Source organism: Danio aesculapii, chromosome 1 (genome assembly GCF_903798145.1).
Source record: "Danio aesculapii chromosome 1, fDanAes4.1, whole genome shotgun sequence".
Taxonomy (NCBI): Eukaryota; Metazoa; Chordata; class Actinopteri; order Cypriniformes; family Danionidae; genus Danio; species Danio aesculapii.
The window spans coordinates 43,325,701-43,339,461 of NC_079435.1; the positions used below are offsets into that span (position 1 = coordinate 43,325,701).

General features: G+C 36.0%; 1 protein-coding gene across 1 annotated transcript in view; it reads left to right on the forward strand.

Annotated features, from left to right (window-relative positions):
* Positions 1-13,761, forward strand: part of si:ch211-197n1.2 (EF-hand calcium-binding domain-containing protein 6) — a 74,455-nt gene that overhangs the window by 42,367 nt on the left and 18,327 nt on the right. The window contains exon 13 of the mRNA XM_056460870.1: positions 13,353-13,452. Coding sequence (XP_056316845.1) covers positions 13,353-13,452 — 100 coding nt within the window. The remainder of the gene's footprint in view (positions 1-13,352; positions 13,453-13,761) is intronic.

Consider the following 13,761-nt stretch of genomic DNA (forward strand, 5'->3'; position numbering starts at 1 on the left):
GACTTTCTCCAGAAGTAAAATATTATCAGACATACTGTGAAAATTTCCTTGCTTTGTTAAACATCATTTAGGAAATATTTAAAAAAGAAAAAAAATTCAAAGGGGGGCTAATAATTCTGACTTTAACTGTGTGCGTATATATATATATATATATATATATATATATATATATATATATATATATATATATATATATATATATATATATATATATATATATATATATATAGCCTCCATTTGATTTTTTTTTCTTCTTTTAAATATTTCCCAAATGATGTTTAACAGAGCAAGGAAATTGTCACAGTATGTGTCACGATCATCAGCGATCATAACTCCCAGATCGCTGGTTCTCACACACACACATGGACTACAATTCCTCCATTAATGGACTACATATTCAGTCATGCCACACGCATACTCACACCTGCTCCAAGTCTCTACTGATTACACTCGCACCACCTGAGCATTGTCAAAGATTGATTACAGACACTACTTAAACAGCGCACACTCATTTCCATTGCAGAGTCTTGTTATCTGTACAATGACATTACAACGCGTTTCCCTTAGTCTTGTTCCTCCATGTTTTGAGCTTTGCCTGGTTTCCCTTTCTCCTTGTCTGCCGCTTGTCTACCAACCTCTCGCCTGTGTTTGACTACGATTCTGGACTGTCTTTATACATCTGTTTGCACCTGTGTTGACCATTGCTTCCCTGACTTCGAATAAACCTGCAAGTGGATCCTAAACTTCAGTTGTCTGTGTCACTCCCCGTGTTACAGAATGTCTGATAATATTTTTTTTTCTGGAGAAAGTCCAAGTTTCAGAAAACAAAGCCCCTTAAAGCTACATATTTATTAAAAATAATTAAATAAAATCAGTTCTTAAAATGAGTTTATTAAAACTATTATATTTATAAAAGTGTTGAAAAAATCTTCTCTCACTTAAACATAGATTGGGGGAAAAATAAGCAGTGAACTGATAATTCTGACTTCAACTATATATATATGAGTAATTAAGACATCACTAACAGGTTAGGTAAAATTTTATGAATATATAGGTATTTTCAGATATTCTCTAGATATTTAGATTTTTTTTCTCTACTGAGCTAACAAAGCTGTATAAACCAAATTACTTGCCCGAAGTAAATGTAATGCAAGGTGACATTGTTTACAAGTTCATTTGAGTTTGTGTCATAGTTAATAGTAAAGAGGGAGGAAAGATCGCTTTCAAAATTCTAACTGAAAGCATGATCTGACGCTTCACATGCATGAATACCCTGGAGTGAACAGAATTTAAAAGATGAGACTTTGTTACGTATCGAATGTAACAAAGCACAAAGCTTCTTGTGTTTATTAGATATGTGTGCTATGTAAGATCTCAATTCTATTTACACCAACTCAAACAGCATTGACTAAAGATCTCTTTTTTTTAAAAGGTTCTAATTTCTAATTTAAAATCTAATTTTGTGATCGTTTAACTTCTTCCACTAGATTCAAACCTTTTTATTTTTTAAATATCCCTTTTAGAAACAACATCAGTTTGTTAAAGTTAATATTCATAAACTTAAAAGCTTCAAATTAAGTTCTGCACATGTAGTATTTCTTACACATACTTACCAAACCAAAAGACCCACATTGAACATATTGAACGTGAATATGCACACCATTGCACCCCAGTAGTTTACTTTTCGGTGACTCCAGTATGAAAGATAAACCCATTTTATTATTTTTTTTCACCCCTTGTAATTCTACTAATACTTCTGGTTTTGCACAGACAGTTTCCCCATTCTCGATTTAGCATGATTTGTCTGTCCCTCTCTGTGTTTTTTGGGGGTCATTGGGCCCCTCAGAGTTTGTGTGGTCCCTATGGTGAGACCGAGGGCCCGCAGTCATAGGATGGGTAGATGTCAGATCTTCGTGTGGGAACCTCAGACGTCAAAATCCCAGATATCCCACCCTAATCTCCAGCAAAACATTTTGTTTTTCCTCTTTCTCTCTCCTAGCTCGCTCTCTCTCCTTCCTTTCCTCCCTCCACCCATTTAGGGCTTTAATTTTTTATTCATGGGGTGTGAAGGGGTTGAGACGGGGGTGTGGGGACAGGATCGGGATCACTCCTTGAGCTGGGTCCAGGGCTCAGACCAGCGCCGCTGACAATGGCCTCAGTGTTGTGCTGGGTGTTGTGAGCAGGCCGTTTGGACATTCTTCCCCTGTCAGTGGAAGCAGATCTGGGAGGTAGCGCTGCCCGGGATTACCATCTCATTAATAGCAGCCATGACTTTTGTTCAAAGAACGACTTGTGTAATGTTGCCTTGTGGATGATGGGTAATCCGCTGAAGCTGCAGCTGTAGGGGAAACTGGACACACACACAAACACACACACACACATTGAGACTATTCAGTGTGACTCCTTTTATGAATGAGGCATTGAAAACATATTATAGACGTCGATATTGACAGACAAACTGACCATCAGTCGAAAACCAAACTAAGATTTTAGTATCAAAACTATTAAGCAGAAGTATGTGACAGCTTCACTGATTATTTATTATTTAAATGGTGCTGGACGTGTTATAACATATAATAGATACATTTTGTAAACAATGTTTATTGTTTGGTTGTCATTTTTTGTTTGGGGACAGGTAATAAATGCATACGTTTTATTAGGTAAGTATGCATTAAGTTTAATAATAAAAATTCTAGTTTGGTGTGTAGTAAACTATAGAGTTGCAATATATATATATATATATATATATATATATATATATATATATATATATATATATATATATATATATATATATATATCTGTTAGTTAGAAAAAATGGCTAAAATGATGTTAATAATTTATAATAGTTATAATAACGCCTTTTATTCTTTCAAGAAACTCAGTAATGCCATACAGTATATAAAAAACATAAAACACACAAGCATTAAAATAGCATATTAAACAGAGTATTAAATCAGCAAATCATTCAAAGTTTTTCTAAATAAAAACACAAAAATGTATTCTATAATTACACATATTAATTATAAATATATTATGAATACAGTTTTGCTAAATATATCTACACATGTTAAAAGTCTACTTGAAAAAACAACTCACTGTATACATTTCTGGAGAGTGCCAAATATTTCCCAGGACGTACTTTTTTTGCAGTTTTTGTTTTTGCGAATCCACCAGAGGCTGCTGTGTATGCTTTTTCAGATCTCAGATTTCTCTCGCAAGTGCCGTTTGCCCCTCTTGTCCTCACGTAAATCCACTAGAGGCTGCTGTCGATTAACTGACTGACTGACTGACCGATCGACTGACCCACCCTCCTCCTTCCCTAAACCCAACCAATAGTGTTTTCAGAAGCAGTGAATGACCCACCCACCAACTTCCCTGAACCCAACCAACAATTTTCAAATGGAATCCAGAAAAAGAAAAACCCTCGCCTGATTTTTACCACGTTTTCAGATTTTACCACATTCTCATCCTGTTATTTACTTGTTTATTTTATTATTTTTTGGCTTTTGTTTTTGCCTTGCCTGCTTTCGGGGAGCGTTCTTCACCAGACTCGAATCCCGTCGTTGCAGTCAACTCCTCTTTGCGTCTCAAGTCTGCTGACGTACATGGTGAGCTACTGGACAAACTGGTAACAGCGGGAAAGCTGTCCATACTGAGGTAAGTGGTCAGCTGGTAAGCGTGAAAAGGAACAGAGTCATACCACCCCGTAGCATTCATTTTAAAGACAAAATTCAGCCATACGTACTTCTGGCTATATAATTCGCGCTCTCCACAAATGTATATAGGGCTACGTTTTCAGAATGAGCTTGTTGCAACAACCTTCTCTGGATTATGATTTATACTTGTGTTGAGTAAAATATATTGTATATAAGATTGGCTGTTGAAAATTCAGCTTTGACATCACAGGAATAAATAATACTTTTGAAGGGGAAAAATAATAAAATATCTAACTAATTTGTTTAATTTATTGTTGTTTTGCTCGCTTGTTCATTCGTTCTTTCCTTCCTTCATTCTTTCATTCCTTCCTTCGTTTGTTCCTTCATTCACTCCTTCGTTTGTTCCTTCATTCACTCCTTCATTAGTTCCTTCATTTGTTCCTTTGTTCCTTTCTTCGTTCCTTTATTCGCTCGATCGTTTCTTCATTCGTTCCTTCATTCGTTCCTTTGTTCATTCGTTCGTTCCTTTGTTCCTTTCTTCATTCCTTTGTTCCTTTCTTCGTTCCTTTATTCGCTCGCTCGTTCCTTCACTCGCTCGTTCGTTCCTTCATCCCTTCACTCGTTCTTTCGTTCGTTCCTTCATTCCCTCACTCGTTCCTTCCTTCCTTTGTTTGTTCCTTCATTCACTCCTTCATTCATTCCTTCGTTCGTTCCTTTGTTCCTTTCTTCGTTCCTTTATTCGCTCACTCGTTCCTTCATTCATTTTTTCATTTGTTTCTTTATTCGTTCCTTTGTTCGTTCCTTTGTTCGTTCTTTCGTTCGTTCCTTTGTTCGTTCCTTTGTTCGTTCCTTTATTCGTTCCTTTGTTCCTTTCTTCGTTTCTTTATTCGCTCGTTCGTTCCTTCATTCCTTCATTCCTTCACTCATTCCTTCGTTCTTTTCTTTTTGTTCCTTCATTCACTCCTTCATTCGTTCCTTTGTTCCTTTCTTCGCTCCTTTTTTCGCTCACTCGTTCCTTCATTCATTTTTTCATTTGCTCCTTTATTCGTTCCTTTGTTCATTTTTTCGTTTGTTCCTTTGTTCGTTCCTTTGTTCCTTTCTTTTTTTCTTTATTCGCTCGCTCGTTCCTTCGCTCGCTCGTTCCTTTGTTCCTTCGTTCCTTCATTCCCTCACTCGTTCCTTCCTTCCTTCCTTCATTTGTTCATTAGTGAGTGAGTGACTGTGTAAGTGCATGAGAGTGAGCGAGCACTCCTCATCTTAACTAAGTGCCTGATTGATATTAAAGTTGTATGACTTTTTATTCAGAACACAAAAGAAAATACAAACAAAGTCAGTGGGATGCAAAATAACATTTTTCAAACTACCTTCATTCATGCAGGAAAAAGAAATGAAGTAAATAAATGTTTTAAAAAATGACAGCAGAAATTAGTATAAACTTACAAATGTGTATATTTTTGTAAAAAAATTCTCAATAATATACAGTATTTTGTATTTAATGAAAGCAAATTTAAGGTACGTGGTTGTAAACAATTTATCTGGGCTGAATTTAAACAAACTTTACTGAATTTTTATTTGTTTGTTTAAATTCAGCCCATATAAAGTGTTTGCAACCACGTACCTTAAAAAAAATGTTAGTAAATGTAATGAATAATTTTTTTAGTGCACACACACGCACACATTTTAAGTGTGTAGCATCACTCATGTGGCTCTTGTAGTCTCTTTCACACGTTCTTCTCTCAGATGGTGGCCCAGATTAAACAGAACAATACAGTCCAAACGTGCTAAATGTGCATCTACTTATTCCTCTCTTTCACTCCCTCACTCAGTCAATCCATCCTCAGACGAGATGAAATAAGCGGGCCATTCACTGAGCGGTTATCTCTGTGGGCGTCTCGTCTCTGCGAGTGATGGGACTCTTTCCTCCCTCGAGTTCCCTCTTCTTTTAATGTCAAATCCCTCTATCTGGGCTTGTGGAGAACAGTGGGTCTGCAAGGAGTTCAAGCGACCCCTCGTCTGTTAAAACAACACGCCATCTCTCCTCTCTGAAGATCAGTCGCCTGAGGCCGAGACTCTCAGTCACGTCATCTGAACATGGGTGGCAATCTCAAATATTAATCTAAAGTCATACTGAGCTTGTTGAAGATCTAAAGACACCATTACATCATCATAACTTTAAGATATGAGCAGATCTGGGAGGGCAAGTTTTTAAATTAGAAAGTGTTCAGTTACAGGTTGTTGTTGGTGGTGTAATTTTAAATATTTAATTGTTCACAGTTTATTTTGATGGTCCATTTGTATCAACAGATGTTAAGCAGACAGTCTACTAATACTCAAATGGACCATCAAAATAAAGTGTTACCATTTAATTTTGTTTTGTAATTAACTTTATTAATACTAAAAACCTTTAATTAACCAATGTGGATTACTTTAAACTATGAAGACTTGGAAATCTTAGAGGAAAACACATCTATTTAATACACAAATACACTTTGAAATATGTACACATACATATATATTCAAGAAATATTCAAATACACATTGAATATGTACACATACAGTAGATATCACGTATATATTATATTACGGCAGGTTAACAATGTTTATATGGAATAACTTTAACTGTTAAAAGCTATTAGTTATAGTTATTAGTAACAAATAACGTTATGGTAAATAATAACCTTAGCTTTCCAGATTTTTATTGTAATGCAATTTTTGTATAGCTGATTTGAAACAATAATAAGTGTGAAAAGCACTATACAAATAAACTTGAATTGAATTGGACTGTTAAGAATATATGTTTATATAACAATATGTTCATGGTTATGTAAACAATAACTGTTAAAGGAATAGTTCACCCAAAAAAGAAAATTCTCTGTCATTTACTTACCGCTTAGTTGTTTCAAACCTTTGGGTTTCTTTCTTTTGTTAAACCCAAAGAAGATATTTTGAAAAATGTTGCAAACCTGTAACCTTTGTTTTTTCTACTATGGAAGTCAATGGTTTTCAGCTTTCTTCAAAATATCTTACTTTGTGTACAAAAGAAAGAAAGAAAGAAACTTTCTTAAAGGTTTCTATAAAGGTTTGGAAACACTCAAGGGTAGGTAAATAGTGAGTAAATTGAAATTTTCAGGTGAATTATCCCTTTAATTATAGCCATTTAAGACTGTTGGATCCTGATTAACAAAGTGCAAATTCAAAAGTCCTCTGGTCAAAACTAGTGTTAGAACAACGACAACAACAACAACAAAGACAACAAAAAGTGATTTTGAAGAAAGTTGGAAACTAACCATCAAATTCATTCAGCTTTAGAGTCAGTCCCTCTGATGAGCATAATAGAGACGCAAGTGAATTTTCTTCAACCTAATGCAAGTTTGTCATTTATTTACAGTTTATAGTAAGTTTGTAGCATGAATGAACAACCAAACAAACAAATAAATGGTTAATACTTTTTAATTTTCTTAAAAAGTGCTTACAAAGACTGAATTTATTTAATTAAAAAACATTAATAAATTAAACAAATTAATGAGTTATTTTAGCATTTTTTCTTGTAGTTAAAAGTATTATTATTCCTGTAATGTCAAAGCAGAATTATCAACAAGCAATCTTTTACACACAATATATTGTACTCAAACACATAACTATAAATTGTAATCAAAAGAAACTGTATTTTTTCTAGTAGTCTCTTAATATGTTGATAAATTTAGCAGTATTGAATTATTAATTAATTTATAATTAATATATGTAATCATAGACATCAATTTTTGTGTTTTTATTTAGCAAAACTTTGAATGATTTTACCTAGCTGCTATTTTATTTGATTTTGTTTGATTTTATTCTTTAGTTTGGTTCTTTTAAACTTTTACAACATTTCAGATTTACAGAATATATCTGCGTTAATTATTGCAGATTATAATATTTATTATATGCAGATAATTAACTATATGCATGTAATTAATTAATCATTTGCCTCTTCTTGTTGAATCACGGAATGCCTCCTAAATTGTAAGCTGCTATGGACAAAAGCATCTGCTAAATGACTGAATATAAATGTAAATATTTAATTTTCCTGGCCAAAAATGACTGACCATGTTTTTGCCAACTGAAATATGAATAGTTTGAATATAAAATGGTTGCCTTAGCCATATTTGGAACAACAATCATTTGATGACATGTATAACTTTAAAACAACACATCCAAATCTTTTTCGTTTTGTTCATTTACAGGGAACGCTAACACAAAGCCAAACAAAACATTGAAATTTATTTGAAATCAAATATTTATTATAAAGAGCTGTTCAAAGTTTCTGTGATCTGACTCATTGGATCTTTGACACATGCGTCTGTTTGTAAGATGCTCAAGTGTGTTTATTTGGGCGTTCGGCCGATGTCACATCCCGCTGTGTGTGTTTTGTGTCAGGCCTGTTGGACACAGAAGTCCTGCTGAGATGTCCTGACTAGGTCACAAGGTCTTCATCCCTTTCCATCCAGTGTGTCCACTAATACACTCAACCTCCAGAATCATCCCTCTGTTTACCTCTATATTTGAGCGGTTTTCCAAATGAAGCCTCCCTCTTTGTTTACCACCATTTTCAGGAGCGTTTCTCACAGAGCTTTTAGTAAACACTTATTTCACCATACAGTCACGGCCTATTGCTATTCCTGCCTCATTCAGGTCAGCTTAAGCGCTGAAAAGAGCCGTTTATCTTGAGAAAATCCCTCGTGATGTCATCGACACAATGCACAAACACAAACACGGTGCCTCTTGTGGTCATTGTCACTCCAAGTTGCGTCTTTGAACGTTATTTGAAGCACCTCTGTCTTTGAAATTACACCATCTTTCTCTGTTCCTCCTTTTCTGTTTCTTGCTTTACGCAACTGTGCTCCGGCCCGTGACCTCTCAAGCCAGCGATACGCCCACCTCGTTCGGACCGTGGCCCTTAAAATGGCCCAGGCCACTGTCCTAAAGCCTGGGGTGTGGTTGTCCTCTCTGGAGCACAAAAGAGCCCCGTCTCTGTGCTCGGTCGAGTCCGGCCCCCATCAACTCATCCATGCGCACAGGGAACACATTAGCCTAGGCTGGGCTTTGTGCATTTTGCTTTTCTCATGTGCTTCTCCGTAGCTGGGCTCACAGTTCAAGAGTGTCAGGTGTCTGCCTGGTTTGACCAGTCCAGTTGCTCTCAAAGCTGTGAGGTTGTTTCGGTGTCAGGTCTTGTAGTTCTCCCTGTTTTCCACTCAAGCGAGAATGGGACAAAGTGGATTTATTTCTTCAGTGACACTTTAAAATAATGGTCCATTAGTTCATGGAAATCCAAGTATTTACTAACATGGACAAACAATTTGATATACATTTATTATGGAATTTATTCATCCTTTTTAATGTTAGTTAATTAATTAGTTAATTAACGTTAGTTCATGTTGCTCATGGTGCATTAACTAAAGTCAACAAGCACAATGTTGGATTTTAATAATACATTAGTTAATGTTGAACTTTGATTAATAAATGCTTTACATGATTATTCATACTTGGTTAATGTTAGTAAATACATTGACATTAACTAATCGACCATTATTCTAAAGTGTTACCCTTCTTTCTCTGGGATTCTTTTACATGGCGACCTTTTGTAATATTGACATGCATGATAAATGTGAGCAAATATGAATGTGAAGAAATCTTAATTTATATTATATTATATTCCCTCAGGCAATCCATCTCATGAACACTTGATGATAATAATTGTGGAACCAACATCACTACTTGCCATACTATGCACATATACACTTATTTAACCACACAATTTACATGCCAATTTGCACATAACAGCTGCACATATAACGTTGTATATAGTAAAAAACACATACATACACTTGTCAATTTGTATATTTGCACTCACTACTTACTTCTATTTTTTAAAAAATATATTTATTATCTGTTTTTTGTCCTGTCTCTGTTATCCTGTTGGACTGTAGAAGCTCTGTCACGAAAACAAATTCCTCGTATGTGTGAACATACCTGGCAATAAAGCTCTTTCTGATTCTTCTGATTCTGATTTATATAATAGTATATATTTATAATTATATATATTCAATATATTTATAATATAAAAATATTAACTGAAAATGCTTGAGTTAGATTTTTGGATGAAATAGGCTTTCTTGAAATCCTTCTAAACTTATTTGTGACTCTGGACCACAAAATCAGCTTATGTTGCACATGTAAACTTACATTGGTCAAAATGTATAGATAATGAGTGTGTATGGGTGTTTCCCAGTGATGGGTTGCAACGGGAATGGCATCCGCTGCGTAAAACATATGCTGGATAAGTTGCCGGTTCATTCCGCTGTGGCGACCCCTGATTAATAAAGGGACTAAGCCGAAAAGAAAATGAATGAATGAATGAAAATGTATAGATTTTTTTCATGCCAGGAATCATTTGTATATTAAGTAAAGATCATGTTCAATTAAGATATTTTGTAAATGTTCTGTTTTAAAACGTGATTTTTTTTTTATTAGTAATTTGCATTGCTAAGCACTTTTTTGAACCTTCAGATTCCAGATTTACAAATCTCAAACTAAGGGTGTGCTCACACTAGGCTATCTGAACTGTTCCCAGGCACGATTGAGCCCCATTTCCCAGTTCGTTTGACAGGTGTGAGTGGTGCAAAACACACATGAGTGCAAAACTGAAGACCCGACTTTACTTTTAGGGCTTACTCTCACTAGACACGGTTTGCCCTGAACTGTGCCGAAGCGAGCTTGTCCCCCTTCCCCTTTCCCCTGATGGCCTGCACTCATACTGCATTATTACCTTCCAAGCCTGAGCACACTTACATTATTGATGATGCAACTGTTCAGTTTAACAGAAGAGACAGGCTCTCACTCATCACAGTGGAGATTGCTTTAGTTATATCATTTTGTATTAATTGTAGTCATTTGGGATGCAGTGACACTCAGATAAACAGCTTTTGACGTTCAGAAATTATCATAAAAGTCATCGTGCTGCACGTATTAGGTGGTTTGCTGAAGGTGCAGCTGTTGTGCAGCCGGGAGCTTGTATCTTTAATAAGCTATGACAGTTTGTGTTCATTGAAAAGTAAGAATGATTAATAAATCCACATGAAAAAGTCCCTTAAAAATGACATCTTGTCTTTAGTTTTGGGCTCAGACGTGCTTTGCACTCACACTACAAGTATACCGTGCCAAAGCCCAACCAAACCGTGGTCTTCCAACTGGGCCAGGGCCGGCCAACTGAACCACGCATGGGCCTGATTCAGAGCACTCACACTTGTCAAGCAAACTGGGAAACGGGGGCACAGTTCCGATAACATAGTGTGACTGCACCCATAAGGGACTGTTTTATATGAATTTATTAATCATTCTTACTTTTCAATGAACGTTAACTGTCATAGTTTATTAAAGATACAAACCCCTCACTGCCCAACAGCTGCCACCTTCAGGAAACCTCCTAATACGTGCAGAACAAGGACTTTTATGGTAATTTATGAGCGTCAAAAGTGGTGGGAGCTGTTCAGCAAAAGATTTGACTGTGTGTCACTGCATATCAAATGAATTAAAATAATATAAAACAATATAACTAAAGCAATCTCCATTATACGGAGCGAGAGGGCTTCTATGGCTTCTCTTCTGTTAAACTGAACAATCGCATTATCAATAATGTAAGCCTGCTCAGGCTTGGAAGGCAAAAAATGCAATGTAAGTGCAGGGAGGGGGGCTATTGTGCCTGGGCACGGTTCAAGACAGCCATGCCTAGTGTGAGTACACCGTAATATTGTCCTATCATTACAAACCATACATCAATGAAAATGAAAAGCTTATTTATTCAGCTTTCAACTTATTTTCTAATTTAAGAAAAAATTAAGTTTTGACACTTTGATACAGGATGTAGGTGACTTCAGTTTGTACTTTTAAAGACTTTCTCACCCCAAGAATCAATTCATTTATACTTCTTGAATATATTTTGTGATCCCTCCCACATAGCAAAATATCTCTGGCCCAGCTCTGGCCCACACAATCAGCTGTTGCTTGGCCCACATGCCGCAGTGAATTACGGTACATGACTGGACCAAGTCTGTGCTTCCAGACAAGAGCCAAACATGGACCAAATCTGGGCCAAGTCTTAGCCAAGTTAATAACCCATAACTGAGCCAGATATGTTGGTGTGTCACGACTGCAATGAAATTGATAAACCCATGAATCATTGCACTTTAGGCGTGCTATGGGCGTGCCTTTCCTCGAAGCGACCTGATAGGTAGAATTTTTTATTTTTATTTGAAAATAATACAAATGTGTTTTTTATGGGTCAAGATAGACCAGACTCACATGGCCCATATATCAATTATTAACATCTGGGCCAAATACTACATTTTACATCTGGCCCAAGCATTGTGTGCCGCCTTAAAGACGGTGACACCTCTGCCAAACCAGGCCCATGTTTGGCCCACATGCTGTATGCCACTGCCGGATGAATGCCTGCTGTGCCAGATTTATGCCAAATCTGTGCCAGAATTCTTTGCTACCTGGGCTTGAACCGTACTCCTGTAGACACACATCCTCTTCTAAGAAGTTTTATGGCACTTTCAGTTGATTGATTATTGCACTGATGGTGGAGCCCGACATTGTCAGTGGTTTTGTTATTTTCTTTTAGCCACTTCCCAGCCCGTGCTTTACTTTTAGCATTGGAGTATATAGAAAATGCCCAACAAAAGAAATCTATTATTTTTACAGACTCCAAATCATGCCTCCAAGTGATGGGATCTACAAATAATGATCATCCTTTGATTGATAATGTTTTATTGAAAGTTCACCATCTACAAAATCAGTTTTATCATATCATTTTTTGCTGGATTCCAGGACATGTCAGGCTTTCAGGAAATGAGCGAGCTGATGCAGCTGCTAAAGATGCTTTGAAGCAAGTGGTGAACAAATGCCAAATTCCTCCATCAGAGATGAGACCTTTTAATCAACGTTTACATTTTAAATAAGTGGCAAGAGGAGTGGGATGCATTGTAAAATAATACATTACATGAAATACAACCTGACATCTCAAAAAGAATTTTAAGACTCGATTTGATCAAGTGATTTTTACCAGAGGTCGTATTGGACATACTGTACAAGATTAACTCACACGTTTTTACTTAAAGATGAAGACCCCAATCAATGTTTGTGCTGCACAACTCCCTTTACTGTAAAACGTATTTTACTGGACTGTCCTGGTTTTAATGCTTTCAGAAACCATTTTTATGAAATCAACTCTCCTAAGGACATTTGTAGCAAAGTGACACCAGAAAAAAAATCTTAGAATTCTTATGAAGTATTAACACTAAAAATTTTATTTAGCTTGTGTATTCATTTGTTTGTTGTTCTTAATTGTTTATTTATTATTGAAATGTCCTTGCCATGAAAATAGCCTTGGTTGCTGACATGGCAATAAACAAAAAAACACATTACATTACATTTAGCCACTTCCCATTTTGTAACGCTCAACAATTAATATGGCGAGTAAGTGTGCTTGGCCTGTGTGTTGCCTCATGTTTATATCTCTGGTCATGGTTGAACAATATCCTGCACACACTGTAGTTACCCAGAGGCCCATTTTAAAAAGTAGGTTAAGTGAAAAATCTGAGCGCAATAATAAGCCATGGTCTGAAATACTTTCGCTTTTTCTTGTTCTCTCAGGAAAGGAGCTCCCAGTCTCTTCCAGGTAGCAGCTCAACCCTTCCTAAACCACAATTTGGCCAAGGATAAGAGCTCAGAAGATGATCACAGTGGCCTCCAGGTATGACCTCATAGGATTTTATAATGCAGTATATGTAGTAAATGACCTTATGGCATTTGCAATAGATTGTATCATTTATATTTGAGGTTGTAAGTTGTCTAAAAATTGTAGTCTTTTATGTGGGAACAACATTAAGGTCGCGTTTCTTATTTAGCAAAAGCAGTGAAATTATGACATGTTATTATAAAATAAGTATTTATTATTTTCACATATTTTACAATTATTTATCTTCGTTATGGTACAGCTGAGTTAAAGTCACATGATGAGTCACGTGATCCTTCAAAAACAATTGCTTATTTGATGCTCAAC